The 18,151-nt window shown below is 45.8% G+C and overlaps 1 protein-coding gene across 2 annotated transcripts in view; it reads left to right on the top strand.

Moving 5' to 3' along the window:
• Window positions 1–13,234: 13,234 nt before the first annotated feature.
• The window catches only part of LOC110492786 (copine-5), a 212,613-nt gene continuing 207,696 nt past the window's right edge, over window positions 13,235–18,151 (top strand). For both annotated transcript variants that reach the window (XM_036947698.1, XM_036947697.1), the window contains exon 1: window positions 13,235–13,804. In XM_036947698.1, the coding sequence (XP_036803593.1) occupies window positions 13,695–13,804 (110 nt within the window). In that variant the 5' untranslated portion in view covers window positions 13,235–13,694. The remainder of the gene's footprint in view (window positions 13,805–18,151) is intronic.

Here is an 18,151-nt window from a genome sequence, read left to right as displayed (position 1 = left end):
ACACACACACACACACACACACACACACTAACATCCTGCTTCACCAAACAAGGAGGGCTCATCAACCTGACCCAGATCCTGCCATGGATGTGCTGTGCTCTGCTCTCTCTCTCTCTCTCTCTCTCATCATATACATATTCAATGAGCTCCTCTTCGTAATCACTAGACAGACAAGAGTGGACAAGGAGAAGGAAAAGGCTTATAGTGACTTCCTCTTTTCCTTGATGCTCTGTCTCCAGCCTCACATTCTGTTCACACCTGGGTTCAGAAAGGGTTTGTTTTCTGCTCTTGATTGAGCTTGCCTGGTGCAGTGTTATAAGATGTACCCGTAACGTGCCCTCTAGGCTACAGTGAAGATGGTTGAACCAGGTGACAGAAATATAGTGTTCATCCCAAATGAAACCCTATTCCCTTGATAGTGCACTAATTTTTTGACTTGGACCCATAGGTCTCTGGTCAACAGTAGTGCACCATACAGGGAATTGTGTTCCATTTGGAACACAAGCATACTAGTGGTCCTTCTGGGATCCTATATGGGCTGAAAGGCTGTAGGTCTGAATAATAAGGTGTGAGAGAGAGAGGGGGGGGGGGGGGGACAGGTACAGGGAGGGAGGTTTTGAGAGAGTGAGGGGGGCAGGGGGAGGGGGAGGGAGTGAGAGAGAGAGAGAGGGGGGAGGGACAGGTACAGGGAAGAAGGGAGAGAGAGAGGGGGGAACAGGGAGAGGGAGGGGGAGGGGGGGGAGGTTTTGAGAGAGGGGGAGGGGGGGGGACAGGGAGAGAGAAAGAGAGAGGGGCAGAGATAAGGATAGAGAGAGAGAGGGGGGGACAGGTACAGGGAAGAAGGGAGAGAGAGAGAGGGGGAGAACAGGGAGAGGGAGGGAGGGAGGTTTTGAGAGAGTGGAGGGGGGGGACAGGGAGAGAGAAAGAGAGAGGGGCAGAGATAAGGAGAGAAAGAGAGAGGGGGGGGACAGGGAGAGAGAAAGAGAGAGGGGCAGAGATAAGGAGAGAGAGAGAGAAGGGGGGGGACAGGGAGAGAGAAAGAGAGAGGGGCAGAGATAAGGAGAGAGAGAGAGAAGGGGGGGGGACAGGGAGAGAGAAAGAGAGAGGGGCAGAGATAAGGAGAGAGAGAGAGAAGGGGGGGGCAGGGAGAGAGAAAGAGAGAGGGGCAGAGATAAGGAGAGCGAAAGAGAGAGAAGGGGGGGGGGGGGGGGGGGGAAACTGAACAATGAGGTAACAGAAAATGCCTTCTCATTTCAGCCCAATCATTTCTCTTTATGATTTCTGGATCGAGACAGCAGCTCTAGTTTGCTTTCCTTTCAAGGTCTGTTGTTTTGTGTTTTCTCTACCCTATATGCTGACTGTAGGTTTGTGCTTTTCCTAGATGTAGGATTCGATTCAATCCGTATCGCTGAAGTCACACCTTATATTATCCTAAATTTCAAGGTAATGTTCCCATGTTAGCAGAGACTGCATTCGCGGTAATGCTGCGTATGTAATTACCTTTAGATTGAAATCACACTATAGCACGGAACTTCTCCGATACGGCTTTGAATCGAGCCCCTAGCTAATGACTACTCTTAGGTTGTCAGCTCCCCTGACATAGAGGATGAACAGATTAAAACAGTAGCCTATACGTTTTCCCCTTTGTCTTAATCCTTGTAGATTGTAGATGTGTAAAGTGTTAGCAATCTCCTCATACCTATCCAGACCCATCAGATCTGCAAACATTGAAGGATGTGGGCCAGGAAGCAAATTTGGACTGGCTGTGAAGGCTGCAGCTCCTGTGAAGTTTGGCTGAAAGTCAGAGTTCCCTGAACATTGCACCTGTCTGTACAATGAGTGGCTATTGGCTAATGGTCGCTCGCTGAACCTTGAGAATCTTTAGAACTCAGAGGTAAAGAGGCTGTCATTCCAGAACTGACACCTCCCTTTGCGTTCCAAATGGTACCCTATTCCTTATTTAATGCACTACTTTTGACCACGTCCGGTAGGGTAGTCGTCAAAAGTAATGCACTACATAAGGAATAGGGTGCTGTTTGGGACACACCCTCTGTGCTGTCACATCTGTCTAGCCCCCAGCTCTGTCACAGGATATGAGAAATGCCTCCAGGTATTGTTTTTCTTGTATTAAACTGGGCCATTATATCATGATGATTTATACCGGTTTTACTATTTCCTGAAAATCATAACCAATCATCAAACTTTTATTTGATATTATGGAAGTTTGTGATGATTGTTATGCATGATGGAGATTTCATAAAAGCTCTGTTTTTCTCTTTCAGCTTGAGGGGCGTTTCTCTTTCAGCATGAGGGGGGGTTTCTTTCAGCATGAGGGGAGTTTCTCTTTCAGCATGAGGGGGTTTCTCTTTCAGCTTGAGGGGGGGTTTCTTTCAGCATGAGGAGGGTTTCTCTTTCAGCATGAGGGGGGTTTCTCTTTCAGCATGAGGAGGGTTTCTCTTTCAGCATGAGGAGGGTTTCTCTTTCAGCATGAGGGGGAGTTTCTTTCAGCATGAGGGGGGGTTTCTCTTTCAGCATGAGGGGGGTTTCTCTTTCAGCATGAGGAGGGTTTCTCTTTCAGCATGAGGGGGAGTTTCTTTCAGCATGAGGGGGGGTTTCTCTTTCAGCATGAGGAGGGTTTCTCTTTCAGCATGAGGAGGGTTTCTCTTTCAGCATGAGGAGGGTTTCTCTTTCAGCATGAGGAGGGTTTCTCTTTCAGCATGAGGGGGGTTTCTCTTTCAGCATGAGGGGGGTTTCTCTTTCAGCATGCGGAGGGTTTCTCTTTCAGCATGATGAGGGTTTCTCTTTCAGCTTGAGGGGGGGTTTCTTTCAGCATGAGGAGGGTTTCTCTTTCAGCATGAGGAGGGTTTCTCTTTCAGCATGAGGGGGAGTTTCTTTCTGCATGAGGGGGGGTTTCTCTTTCAGCATGAGGAGGGTTTCTCTTTCAGCATGAGGGGGAGTTTCTTTCAGCATGAGGAGGGTTTCTCTTTCAGCTTGAGTGGGGGTTTCTTTCAGCATGAGGAGGGTTTCTCTTTCAGCATGAGGGGGAGTTTCTTTCAGCATGAGGAGGGTTTCTCTTTCAGCATGAGGGGGAGTTTCTTTCAGCATGAGGAGGGTTTCTCTTTCGGCATGAGGGGGATTTCTCCTTCAGCTTGAGGTAGCTCTGAGTCTTCCTTTCCTGTGGCGGTCCTCATGAGAGCCAGTTTCATCATAGAGCTTGATGTTTTTTGCTACTGAAATTTTCCGGATTGACTGACCTTCAAGTCTTAAAGTAATGATGGGACTGTCGTTTCTCTTTGCTTATTTTAGCTGTTCTTGCCATAATATGGACTTGGTCTTTTACCAAATAGGGCTATCATCTGTATCCCACCCCTACCTTGTCACAACACAACTGATTGTCTCAAAAGCATTAAGAAGTAAAGAAATGCCACAAATTCATTTTAACAAGGCACACCTGTTAAATGAAATGATTTCCAGGTGACTACCTCATGAAGCTGGTTGAGAGAATGCCAAGAGTGTGCAAAGCTGTCATCAAGGCAAAGTGTGGCTACTTTGAAGAATCTCAAAAGTAAAATATATTTTTTGATTTGTTTAATTTAACACTTTTTTCAGTTACTACATGATTCCATATGTGTTGTTTCATGGTTTGATGTCTTCACTACTATTCTACAATGTGGATTTATTTATTTTTTTAATTAAGAAAAACCCTTGAATGAGAAGCTTTGTCCAAACTTTTGACTGGTACTGTACATATGAGATGAGTAAAGCAGCATGTAAACACAGAGAAAAAGAAGGAGAGAGAGGTAGAGAGACAAACAGCGTGATAGACAGCATGTGACAGTCAGCGGCACAGTCTACTGGAAAAATCCCCAGACATTCCACTGCTCAATCAACATAACCGATAGATGGCATTCCTCTCTGAGAGACACTGATAAGGTCAGACCTCTAAGGCTCCCTGGTGTTTCTGCCGGCTGCTCAGCCTGTGTGGCAGACCATCTGGTCATGGCCTATCGTTTCCTATCACTTCCTGATGTCATCTGGAAGAGGAATGAAGATTATTAGTCTATACTGTCTATTGCTGCTGCTAGTCATGGAGCACCATGATTGGTTGAGGTATGTTGAGCTTGCAGCAGGGCTTCGGTGTCCGTCTGTCCGTCCGTCCGTCTGCCTGTCTGCCTGTCTCATTGTCTGCCTGCCTGCTTGGAGAGAGACAACTTACTGTGTCTCAGTTAATCAGTCAGTCAGTCAGTGTCTGTTCCACTGTCTGCCTGCCTGTCTGTCACACTGTCTCTCTGTCTGTCTCACTGTCTGTCTGTCTGCCTACCTGCATGTCTGTCGGTCTGTCTGCTCAACAGCCTGTCTGTCTGTATTGACATAAGAAGATTATTAAGAAACTAAATTAGTCTAGGTCCTGTGATACTAGACTCCCCGTTCACCAATACTTACAATAGACCTGTGAGACTACAGACTACAGCACCATGCTGGAGGGATACAAAAACCCCAGAGATACAAAAGAGAGAGAGAGAGAGAGAGAGAGAGAGAGAGAGAGAGAGAATGACAAAGAAGTTTCTAGTTCACACAACACAGGACCACTCTTTATTTCATGAAATTGAAAAGAACATTGGTTACCAGTTGTTAGTTTCTGAACAGAAGAGTTGCAGAATGGCCAACGGCAGAATGTCTTTGTCTCCATCACTGTCGATGCACCTCTCTTCAGGTTTAGTCAATGGCTGGGATAAGGTGTCTGCTGCCCATTGAGCTGTAAAATAATTCCTTCGGTTGTATTAGTTCTGTCTGTTTGCAGCGTTGCATCATTCCGCGTGTATGGGGTTCATGGTGACAGGTAGCTTTAGGGCTCTGTTCAATCCGTATCGTAGAAGTTTAGTGTTACAGCGTGAGTGAAATTTAAAGGCAATGTTCCCGTGGTAGTGGAGACTGCGTTCAAGGTAAACTCTGTAATATGTCATCTTATCAGAAATTACCTTTCCATTTCTACTGCGCCATCAGCGGAGTGAGACAAGTGTCTCAATCAATCAGTCAGTCAGTCAATAAGTCAGTCATCCAGGCAATCAGTCAGTCAATCAGTCATTCAGTCAATCAGTCATTCAGTCAGTCAGCGGGTCAATCAATTAGTTAGTCAGTCAGTCAATCAGTCATTCAATCATTCAGTCAGCAAGCCAGTCAATCAGTTGCTTAGTCAGTCAGTCGGTCATTCAGTCAGCCAGCCAGTCAATCAGTTGGTTATTCACTCAGTCAATCAGTCATTCAGTCAGTCAGTCAATCTGTCAGTCAGTCAGTCAGCCAGTCAATCAGTTGGTTAGTCAGTCAGTCAATTAGTCATTCAATCATTCGGTCAGTCAGCCAGTCAATCAGTCATTCAGTCAGTCAGCCAGTCAATCAGTTGGTTAGTCATTCAGTCAATCAGTCATTCGGTCAGTCAGCCAGTCAATCAGTCATTCAATCATTCAGTCAGTCAGCCAGTCAATCAGTTGGTTAGTCAGTCAGTCATTCAGTCAGTCAGCCAGTCAATCAGTTGGTTAGTCAGTCAGTGAATCAGTCAGTCAGTCAGCCAGTCAATCAGTTGGTTAGTCAGTCAGTGAATCAGTCAGCCAGTCAGTCAATCAATCAGTCATTCAGCCAGTCAATCAGTCATTCAATCATTCAGTCAGTCAGCCAGTCAATCAGTTGGTTAGTCAGTCAGTCATTCAGTCAGTCAGTCAGCCAGTCAATCAGTTGGTTAGTCAGTCAGTCATTCAGTCAGTCATTCAGCCAGTCAATCAGCTGGTGAGTCAGTCAGTCAATCAGTCAGAGAAACACAGAGACTGCATCCTCTCCCTCACCCTCAGCATGGGGCCTTGTCAGAATCCGGAGTGTATGTTCTCACACATGCACACACACATGCACATACACACACACCCTGCCGTGCCTGTGTGTGTTACCTGTAATTACTAGCTGGTCAAAGCTGAGCTGTGGGGGCTGAGAGGGGAGAGAGAGGGGAGAGAGAGGGGATGGGAGAGTTGAGAGGAGTGGGGAGGGGAGGAGAGAGGAGAGGAGGGAAAGAGAGAGGGGGAGGGGAGAAAGAGGAGAAAGAGAGGAGAGAGTGGAGAGAGGGGAAAGAGAGAGCGGGGAGGGAGAGAAAAGAGAGGAGAAAGAGAGGAGATAGGGGAGAGAGGGGAAGAGAGAGGGGGGAGGGAGAGAAGAGAAAGGAGAGGGGGAGGGAGAGAAGAGAGAGAGAGAGGAGAACAAGAAGGGGGAGGGAGAGAAGACAGAGAGTAGAGAGGTGGAAGGGAGAGAAGAGAGAGAGGAGAAAGAGAGGAAAGAGGGGAAAGAGAGGGGGGAGGGAGAGACGAGAGCCTTGCATGGGGTGGGAACTAAGGGAGGGTTCTATTATAGTTGATTCAGTGTGTGTGTGTGTGTGTGGGGGGGGGGGGGGGGCTGCTGACCAACCTTACCCTGCCTACCACCCACTGAGGCCTGGGCCTGATGGTTAGATAGCCTGTGGACGTCAGAGTTGTGTGTGTGTGTTTACTGCATTAATGCTTCCATCCATAGGCGTACTTTAATGTATACCTTTATGTGTGTGGCTATGTCTCCAGATGATACAGTTTTTGAGCAGGATCATTTCCTAGGGGGGCTTTGTGCCTTAATGAGGCAGAGGGAGAGGCCTCTCTCTCCTCTCTTCACTTTTCTCTCTCCTGTGAGATCGGAAACAATCTCTCCCTGCTTGATCGCCTCCACTCCCTGGAGACTGCTACTTGTCTGAAGGTCATGACTGATGGACACACACACACACACACACACACACACACACAAACTCACCCACGAACACACACACACACACACACACACACACACACAAACTCACCCACGAACACACATGTAATACAACACAGGAGGCTGGTGATGGGAGTACGGCTCATAATAATGTCTGGAACAGAGGAAATGGAATGGCATGAAACACATGGAAACCACTGATTCCGCTCCAGCGATCACCACAATTCCGTCCTCCCCAATTAAGGTTCCACCACCCTCCTGTGTAATACACACACGCACACTTAATATATACACACACTAATACATTAGCTAATTCACCAACAAATGGGAAAGGTTAGGCTACATACATAGTTAGCAGTCTCATTATTGAGGAAAAGCTATATCAAGGTTATGTAGCTTTAGGTTATGTGCAAAAGAGCAAAAAAAATAACAATATGGGGATGAGGTAGTTGGGTGGGCAATTTACAGATGGGTTGTGTATAGGTGCAGTGATCGGTAAGCTGCTCTGATAGCCGATGCATATAGTTAGTGAGGAAGATATAATTCTCTAGCTTCAGTGACTTTTGCAATTCATTCCAGTCATTGGCAGCAGAGAACTGGAAGGAAATGCGGCCAAAGGAGGTGTTGGCTTTGGGGATCACCAGTGAAATATACCAGCTGGAGCGCATGCTACGGGTGGGTGTTGCTATGGTGACCAGTGAGCTCAGATAAGGCTGGGCTTTACCTAGCAAAGACTTATAGATGACCTAGAACCAGTGGGTTTGGCGACGGATATGTAGCGAGGATCAGCCAACGAGAGTATACAGGTCACAGTGGTGGGTAGTATATGGGGCTTTGGTGACAAAACGGATGGCACTTTGATAGACTACATCCAGTTTGCCGAGTAGAGTGTTGGAGGCTATTTTGTAAATGACATCGCCAAAGTCAAGGATCGGTAGCATATTCAGTTTTACGAGGGTATGTTTGGCAGCATGAGTGAAGGAGGATTTGTTGTGAAATAGGAAGCCAATTCTAGATTTATTTTTGGATTGGAGATTACAGTCTAACCAGACACCTAGGTATTTGTAGGTGTCCACATATTCTAAGTCAGAACCTTCCAGAGCAGTGATGCTAGTCGGGCGGGCGGGTGCAGGCAGCGAACGGTTGAAGAGCATGTATTTAGTTTTACTTGCATTTAAGAGCAGTTGGAGGCCACGCAAGGAGCGATGTATGGCATTCAAGCTCGTTTGGAGGTTAGTTAACACAGTGTCCAAAGAAGGGTCAGATGTTTACAGAATGGTGTCGTCTGCATAGAGGTGGATCAGAGAATCACCAGCGGCAAGAGCGACATCATTGATATATACAGAGAAAAGAGTCGGCCAGAGAATTGAACCCTGTGGTACCCCCATAGAGAAGGCCAGAGTTCCGGACAACAGGCCCTCCTATTTGACACCCTGAACTCTATCTGAGAAGTAGTTGGTGAACCAGGCGAGGCAGTCTTTTGAGAAACCAAGGCTATTGAGTCTGCCGATAAGAATGCGGTGATTGACAGAGTTGAAAGCCTTTGCCAGGTCGATGAAGACGGCTGCACAGTACTGTCTTTTATCGATGGCGGTTATGATATCGTTTAGGACCTTGAGCGTGTAAGGACCTTCAGCATGTAAATCAGCTAGAAAGATGTGTCGGCATCGAGTAATTGTCTCTGGCCCCCTCCCAGTTAGGGGGAGCGATGAGCTCTACAGCAGTCTCACAACTCAATCGCTGGTTGAAAACTGTTTTCTGCCCCTCCCAATTTGTAGATAATTGGCCCTCTTTCTTGGACTCACCCACAAACAGGACCAACACTGGCCTGCTGAGGAGTGACGGACTCCAACCTAGCTGGAGGGGTGCTCTTATCTTATCTACCAACATAGACAGGGCTCTAACTCCTCTAGCTCCACAATGAAATAGGGTTTAGGCCAGGCAGCAGGCTGTTAGCCAGCCTGCCAGCTTAGTGGAGTCTGCCACTAACACAGTCAGTGTAGTCAGCTCAGCTATCCCCATTGAGTGTCTGTGTCTCGACCTGGGGTGGGCAAAACTAAACATGGCGGTGTTCGCCTTCTCACAATCTCACTAGGATAAAGACCTCCTCCAGTCCTGCCATTATTGAAAGAGATCGTAATACCTCACATCTCAAAATAGGGCTACTTAATGTTAGATCCCTTACTTCAAAGACAATTATAGTCAATTAACTAATCACTGATCATAATCTTGATGTGATTGGCCTGACTGAAACATGGCTTAAGCCTGATGAATTTACTGTGTTAAACGAGGCCTCACCTCTTGGTTACACAAGTGACCATATCCCCCGTGCATCCGGCAAAGGCGGAGGTGTTGCTAACATTTACGATAGCAAATTTCAATTTACAAAAAAAAATGAAGTTTTCGTCTTTTGAGCTTCTAGTCATGAAATCTATGCAGCCTACTCAATCACTTTTTATAGCTACTTTTTACAGGCCTCCTGGGCCATATACAGCGTTCCTCATTGAGTTCCCTGAATTCCTATCGGACCTTGTTGTCATGGCAGATAATATTCTAATTTTTGGTGACTTTAATATTCACATGGAAAAGTCCACAGAACCACTCCAAAAGACTTTCGGAGCCATCATCAACTCAGTGGGTTTTGTCCAACATGTCTCTGGACCTACTCACTGTCACAGTCATACTCTGGACCTAGTTTTGTCCCATGGAATAAATGTTGTCGATCTTAATGTTTTTCCTCATAATCCTGGACTATCGGACCACCATTTTATTACGTTTGCAATTGCAACAAATAATCTGCTCAGACCCCAACCAAGGAGCATCAAAAGTCGTGCTATAAATTCACAGACAACACAAAGATTGCTTGATGCTCTTCCAGACTCCCTCTGCCTACCCAAGGACGTCAGTGGACAAAAATCAGTTAACCACCTAACTGAGGAACTCAATTTAACCGTGTGCAATACCCTAAATGCAGTTGCACCCCTAAAAAATAAAAACATTTCTCATAAGAAACTAGCTCCCTGGTATACAGAAAATACCCGAGCTCTGAAGCAAGCTTCCAGAAAATTGGAACGGAAATGGCACCACACCAAACTGGAAGTCTTCCGACTAGCTTGGAAAGACAGTACCGTGCAGTATCGAAGAGCCCTTACTGCTGCTCGATCATCCTATTTTTTAAACTTAATTGAGGAAAATAAGAACAGTTCGAAATTCCTTTTTGATACTGTCGCAAAGCTAACTAAAAAGCAGCATTCCCCAAGTGAGGATGGCTTTCACTTCAGCAGTAATAAATTAATGAACTTCTTTGAGGAAAAGATCATGATTATTAGAAAGCAAATTACGGACTCCTCTTTAAATCTGCATATTCCTTCAAAGCTCAGTTGTCCTGAGTCTGCTGCACAACTCTGCCAGGACCTAGGATCAAGAGAGACACTCAAGTGTTTTAGTACTATATCTCCTGACACAATGATGAAAATAATCATGGCCTCTAAACCTTCAAGCTGCATACTGGACCCTATTCCAACTAAACTACTGAAAGAGCTGCTTCCTGTGCTTGGCCCTCCTATGTAATAGGAGAATAATAACATAATAAACGGCTGTCTATTCACCGGATGTGTACCAAACTCACTAAAAGTGGTAGTAATAAGCCTCTCTTGAAAAAGCCAAACCTTGACCCAGAAAATATAAAAAACTATCGGCCTATATCGAATCTTCCATTTCTCTCAAAAAATTTAGAAATAGAAAGGGCTGTTGCGCAGCAAGTCCCTGCCTTCCTGAAGACAAACAATGTATACGAAATGCTTCAGTCTCGTTTTAGACCCCATCATAGCACTGAGACTGCACTTGTGAAGGTGGTAAATTAGCTTTTAATGACATCAGACCGAGGCTCTGCATCTGTCCTCGTGCTCCTAGACCTTAGTGCTGCTTTTGATACCATCGATCACAACATTCTTTTGGAGAGATTGGAAACCCAAATTGACAGATCTAATCTGTCGGAAAGATATCAGTTTGTCTCTGTGAATCGGTGTTCCTCAAGGTTCCGTTTTAGGACCACTATTGCTTTCACTATATATTTTACCTCTTGGGGATGTCATTCAAAAACACAATGTTAACTTTCACTGCTATGTGGATGACACACAGCTGTACATTTCAATGAAACATGGTGAAGCCCTAAAATTTCCCTCACTAGAAGCCTGTGTTTCAGACATAAGGAAGTGGATGGCTGCAAACTTTATACTTTTAAACTCGGACAAAACAGAGATGCTTGTTCTAGGTCCCAAGAAACAAAGAGATCTTCTGTTGAATCTGACAATTCATCTTAATGGTTGTACAGTCGTCTCAAATAAAACTGTGAAGGACCCCGGCGTTACTCTGGTCCCTGATATCTCTTTTGAAGAACATATCAAGACTATTTCAAGGACAGCTTTTTTTTCATCTAAGTAACATTGCAAAAATCAGTAACTTTCTGTCCAAAAATTATGCAGAAAAATGTGATGATGCAGAAAAATGCTTTTGCTACTTCTAGGTTAGACTACTGCAATGCTCTACTTTCCGGCTACCCGGATAAAGCACTAAATAAACTCCAGTTAGTGCTAAATACGGCTGCTAGAATCCTGACTAGAACCAAAAAAAATAATCACATTACTCTAGTGCTAGCCTCCCTACACTGGCTTCCTGTCAAGGCAAGGGCTGATTTCAAGGTTTTACTGCTAACCTGCAAAGCATTACATGGGCTTGCTCCTACCTATCTCTCTGATTTGGTCCTGCCGTACATCCCTACACGTACGCTACGGTCACAAGACGCAGGCCTCCTAATTGTCCCTAGAATTTCTAAGCAAACAGCTGGAGGCAGGGCTTTCTCCTTTAGAGCTCCTTTTTTATGGAATGGTCTGCCTACCCATGTGAGAGACGAAAAACTTGGTCTCAACCTTTAAGTCTTTACTGAAGACTCATCTCTTCAGTGGGTCATATGATTGAGTGTAGTCTGGCCCAGGAGTGTGAAGGTGAATGGAAAGGCTCTGGAGCAACAAACCGCCCTTGCTGTCTCTGCCTGGCCGGTTTCCCTCTTTCTTTCCACTGTGATTCTCTGCCTCTAACCCTATTACAGGGGCTGAGTCACTGGCTTATTTGTGCGTCACTTGAGTGGGTTGAGTCACTGATGTGATCTTCCTGTCTTGGTTGGCTTCCCCTCTTGGGTTGTGCCGTGGCGGAGATTTTTGTGGGCTATACTCGGCCTTGTCTCAGGATGGTAAATTGGTGGTTGAAGATATCCCTCTAGTGGTGTGGGGGCTGTGCTTTGGCAAAGTGGGTGGGGTTATATCCTTCCTGTTTGGCTCTGTCCGGGGGTATCATCGGATGAGGCCACAGTGTCTCCTGACCCCTCCTGTCTCAGCCTCCAGTATTTGTGCTGCAGTAGTTTATGTGTCGGGGGGCTAGGATCAGTTTGTTATATCTGGAGTACTTCTCCTGTCTTATCCAATGTCGGAGGACCTGAGCCTTAGGACCATGCCTCAGGACTACCCGGCATGATGACTCCTTGCTGTCCCCAGTCCACCTGGCCATGCTGCTGCTCCAGTTTAAACTTTTCTGCCTGTGGCTATGGAACCCTGACCTGTTCACTGGACGTGCTACCTGTCCCGGACCTATTATTTGACCATGCTGGTCATTTATGAACATTTGAACATCTTGGCCATGTTCTGTTATAATCTCCACCCGGCACAGCCAGAAGATGACTGGCTACCCCTCATAGCCTGGTTCCTCTCTAGGTTTCTTCCTAGGTTTTGGCCTTTCTAGGGAGTTTTTCCTAGCCAACGTGCTTCAAAACCTGCATTGCTTGCTGTTTGGGGTTTTAGGCTGGGTTTCTGTACAGCAATTTGAGATATCAGCTGATGTACGAAGGGCTATATAAATACATTTGATTTGATTTGATTTTTGAGCGTGGCTGAGGTGCACCCAGGACAATCTCCGAAACCAGATTGCATAGCGAGAAGAAATGGTCGGTGATCTGTCGAAGACTTCAGAAAGGCAGGGCAGGATTGATTTAACATTGATTAAGAGGCTATGTACCTTGTAGGAAATATGCACAGCACGTTCAATAATGCATTCAATCACTGTTCTGCATCAATGTGTTAATCTTAGCATTAGCCAAATCGGACTTGGACTAATTGATTTCCCTATTTAGGGAAATAGATCATATCTTTGTTCACTTCCGTTTAAAATTCTTGGGTAGAAAAGTAGGCTATCGGCTATAAAAAGTGACTTTTAGTCTACACATACTAAAAGATGGTCTAATTATTAAAGGGCTAATCCATTAATTTGTGCCCGATAGTTAGCTGTTGATGTTAATAGCCACGATAAATAATTTGGAGCGATATAATGATCCTTGTCCTTAATCAATACAGTGATTCCGCACTATGTGGCAGTCAGTCAGTTACTCAGTCATTCAGTTAGTTTGTCAGTCAGCCAGTCGCACTTGCGTTCAGGCAGTAGCCTATGTGAAAGAATGCAGAAATGGGTGGAGTTGTTCGTTGTGAGATTTTACTTTTTCAAACGCTCGCCAGTAGATATCACTTACTCTGCCTGAAGACAGAGAGAGAAGAGCACACTGTGACTTGGTTTGAACTGCACCATTATAAATCAATTGACCAAACAGTTACTTTGCGTTTCCATTAGATACGAGCTTTCTGTATAGTGGTGTATATATCGAATGGAGAGCACTTCACAGATTTGGCTGAACTTCGGATCTCCTGTTCTCATCTGCTCATCCACTGAAGGTTGGTCCCTCTTGTTCTCAGTGGAAAGGTCGCTGCGGACTCGCGCCTGGCTTAGGGACCGCGTGAGAATTGGTGAAACGCTCGAGAGTGATAGACTTGCACCCGGTCAGGCTGAGTGAACAGGGGAGTTGTCCCGGGTCTCCCGCGCGCATGGAGGGAGACGTAATGGACAAGCTGGATAGCATGGCTGCGGTGTGTGACTTCGATCCCATTGCGGGAAAAATCCCGGCAACCAAGGTGGAGATCACAGTGTCATGCAGGTAAGCTCACTGAGCCAGCTGATTACTCTGTCTCTCTCACAGACTTTGGATAGGTCCATTGCGCTTAGGAAAATACGGGGCAGGGCACTGCAGTTCCGCGTTCAGGAGAGTTGATAGGCTATATTTCATTGTAATGATGCAATTCATTGCCAATTACAGTTAGATGGGTTATTCAATGAGTATTGTAACGGTCTGACATTTCATCAAGAAGCCTCTAGTTTGCTTTTCTGATGCGCAAGGGGGACAGCGGTTGGCTATATAAACCTGCTTTCTGTGTTGTGGTTAATGTGGAAATGTCATGTCTAACTTTGAATCGATTTTCCTAATATTATGTTAAAAGGGTAGGGACTACTTGGGGTGGGTGCTTAAATCCTCTTCCCCAAGCTCTCGCTGCGCAATGTTTCCATCCTGTGAATAAAACGGTCTCGTGCCACAGTTGATATCGAGATTGTTGGCGCGGGGGTAGAAGTTCCTTTGATCAATGCTTTGGTGCCTGCAGTGAAATGTAGAGTTTGAATAGCCTACATGTAGCCGAGTCTTTCCCCCAACCAGTGACGACCACTGTGCCGCACGATAATGTTGTGGATTGGATCGGGGTGGGGTTCTTGGAAGGACAATAGAGACGTCAAGCCGATAACATTTGACCAGGTTCATTGTAAAAGTATGGGCTACTGTACCCTAATTCGACTGTTCCTGTAATGGTTTCAGTCGTCAATTTCCATTAAGAGTTCAGGGAAGTGGAACATAAACAGATTATCAAACAAAGCCTGTTAACATGTTTCTTCGTGTCTCTTTGAGTCCATCTGAAGATGACACTCAAATCTGATACAATGGTTCTACTGCTAATGTGAAGTCTGGTGATTGGTGCTACTGGAGCAGTTTTGTACTCTATCTCCCTCCTTTCTCTCTCTATCTCCCTTGCTCTCTATCTCTCTCCTTTCTCTCTCTTGCTCTCCATCTCCCTCCTTTCTCTCTCTATCTCCCTTGCTCTCTATCTCCATCCTTTCTCTCTCTTGCTCTCTATCTCCCTCCTTTCTCTCTCTATCTCCCTTGCTCTCTTTCTCCCTCCTTTCTTTTTCTATCTCTCTCACTCTCTATCTCCCTATTTTCTCTCTCTATCTCCCTTGGTCTTTATCTCCCTCCTTTCTTTCTCTATCGCTCTCACTCTCTATCTCCCTCCTTTCTCTCATTATTTCTCATTCTCTATCTCCTTCCATCCTTTCTCTCTCTATCACTCTCTCACTCTGAATCTCCCTCCTTTCTCTCTCTCACTCTCTATCTCCCTCCCTCCTTTCTCTCGCTACCTTTCACTCTCTATCTCCCTCCTTTCTCTCTCTATCGCTCTCTCACTCTGAATCTCCCTCCTTTCTCTCTCTCTCATTCTCTATCTCCCTCTCTCCCTTCCTCCTTTCTCTCACTATCTCTCACTCTCTATCTCCCTACATTCTCTCTCTATCTCTCTTACTCTCTATCTCCCTCCCTCCTTTTTTCTCTCTCTATCCACACCTCTCTCTCTCTCTCTGACAGAGGCCATCACATCCATGTTGTGTTGGCTATTCCTCGTTGTAACTTAAAGGACACAGCCCGCAGTTTTCTCAAGGCCGCCAATTAATGTGTTTTTCACAGAGCTATCAGAAATTAATATGATGTCATCGGACCTGAAGGAGGAGAGAGATTGATCAGAGGCTTTGCTTTGATGCTGCTTAATGTCTGTTCCCTTGGAGCTGCTTACACACGCACACCCACACCCACCCACACACCGGCACCCACACACATACACACACCCACACCCACACGCACACCCACACACCGACACCCACACACATACACACACCTACACCCACACCCACCCACACGCACACCTACACCCACACGCACACCCACACCCACCCACCCACACACCCACACCCACACCCACACACATACACACTTAAGAATAAATAGGAATAACAACTTTCTATTAACTGGAGGAAATTGATATGGCTGTTTAGTACAACATCAATCATATAAAAATAAAAAAAACTAACCAAACATGCCAAACTATCAAGCGCCCTCATATATTCTTCTCCAAGAAGTGCAATTAATTGGTCATTGACGTTTCACCACACACTCCTAAACTGGCAGAATAACTGCCATCCTAAATATCTGAACTCAGAATAACTGCCATCATAAATATCTGTCAAGGCTCAGGTGAAGACCCAGATACAGACAGTTTCGAAGTAACAAAAGTTTATTACAAAAACAGGGGGGCAGGAAAATGACAGGTTAAGGGCAGGCAGAGGTCAGTAATCAAGAGCAGAGTCTGAAAGGTAAAGACCAGCAGGCAGGGTCAGGTCAGGCAGGCTCAGGTCAGTAATCCAGGGTGGTGTGAAAAGGTACAGAACGGCAGGCAGGCTCAGGGTCATGGCAGGCAGAATGGTCAAAACTGGGGGAAAACTAGAAAACAGAACTAGAAAACAGGAAAAACATAAACTAACTGGCAACAGACAAACAGAGAACACAGGTATAAATACACTGGGGATGATGGGAAAGATAAGCGACACCTGGATGGGGGTAGAGACAAGCACAATGACTGGTGAAACAGATCAGGGTGTGACAATATCTGAATAACTGTCATCATAAATATCTGAGCACAGAATAATTGGCATCATAAATATCTGAAATTACATCAACTCAGCAAAAAAATAAACATCCTCTCACTGTCAACTGCGTTCAATTTCAGCAAATTTTACATGTGTAAATATTTGTGTGAACATAACAAGATTCAACAACTGAGACATAAACTGAACAAGTTCCAACATGTGACTAACAGAAATGGAATAATGTGTCCCTGAAGAAAGGGGGGGGGGGGGGGGGGGGGGGGGGGTTCAAAATCAAAAGTAATAGTCAGAATCTGGTGTGGCCACCAACTGCATTAAGTACTGCAGTGCACCTCCTCCTCGTGGACTGCACCAGATTTGCCAGTTCTTGCTGTGAGATGTTACCCACTCTTCCACCAAGGCACCTTCAAGTTGCCAGACATTTCTGGGGTGAATGGCCCTAGCCACCACCCTCCGATCCAACAGGTCCCAGATGTGCTCAATGGAATTGAGATCCGGGCTCCTCGCTGGCCATGGCAGAACACTGACATTCCTGTCTTGCAGGAAAACACGCACAGAACGAGCAGTATGGCTGGTGGCATTGTCATGCTGGAGGGTCATGTCAGGATGAGCCTGCAGGAAGGGTACCACATGAGGGAGGAGTATGTCTTCCCTGTAACACACAGCGTTGAGATTGCCTGCAATGACAACAAGCTCAGTCCAATGATGCTGTGACACACTGCCCCAGACCGCCCAGACCATGACAGACCCTCCACCTCCAAATCGATCCCGCTCCAGAGTACAGGCCTCGGTGGAACGCTCATTCTTTCAGCTGTCCGTCCTGTCTCCCTGTAGCGCTGTGTTATGCATCTCACAGTATATACATTGCATGTATTGCCCTAGCCACATCTGCAGTCCTCATGCCTCCTTGCAGCATACCTAAGGCACATTCACACAGATGAGCAGGCAGGGACCCTGGGCATCTTTCTTTTGGTGTTTTTTAGAGTCAGTAGAAAGGCCTCTTTAGTGTCCTAAGTTTTCATAACTGTGACCTTATTTGCCTACCGTCTGTAAGCTGTTAGTTTCTTAACGACCGTTCCACAGGTGCATGTTCATTAATTGTTTATGTTTCATTGAACAAGCATGGGAATCAGTGTTTAAACCCTTTACAATGAAGATCTGTGAAGTTATTTGGATTTTTACGAATTATCTTTGAAAGACAGTGTCCTGAAAAATGGACGTTTCTTTTTTTCCCTGAGTTTACAAGATCAGTGGTAGAGAGACCTGGAGTTGAATAGAAAGCTCTTCTGACTGACTGACTGACTGACTGGCTGGCTGGCTGACTGGCTGGCTGACTGGCTAAATGGCTGACTGACTGGCTGGCTCGCTGGCTGGCTAAATGGCTGACTGGCTGGCTAAATGGCTGACTGACTGGCTGGCTGGCTGGCTGACTGGCTGGCTAAATGGCTGACTGACTGGCTAGCTAAGTGGCTGACTGGCTGGCTGATTAAATGGCTGACTGGCTGGCTAAATGGCTGGCTAAATGGCTGGCTGACTGGCTGGCTAAATGGCTTGCTGACTGGCTGTCTGACTGACTGGCTGACTACAGTATATAAAGAGCAGTTCAATCACTGATAAGGATAATTAGTTATAAAAAGGCTTGTATTATCACAGTCAGGGTCTGAGGTTTGGCTGCTGTAATAGTTCACACAGAGAGTCTCAAAGCAGCTCTGAGTGTTCTGATCTATATTATGCAGCATTCATCCAC

The sequence above is a fragment of the Oncorhynchus mykiss genome, chromosome 16, assembly GCF_013265735.2.
Source record: "Oncorhynchus mykiss isolate Arlee chromosome 16, USDA_OmykA_1.1, whole genome shotgun sequence".
Classification (NCBI taxonomy): Eukaryota; Metazoa; Chordata; class Actinopteri; order Salmoniformes; family Salmonidae; genus Oncorhynchus; species Oncorhynchus mykiss.
The sequence above is the reverse complement of the archived record's forward strand: the minus strand, read 5'-3'. Positions and strand labels throughout refer to the sequence as shown.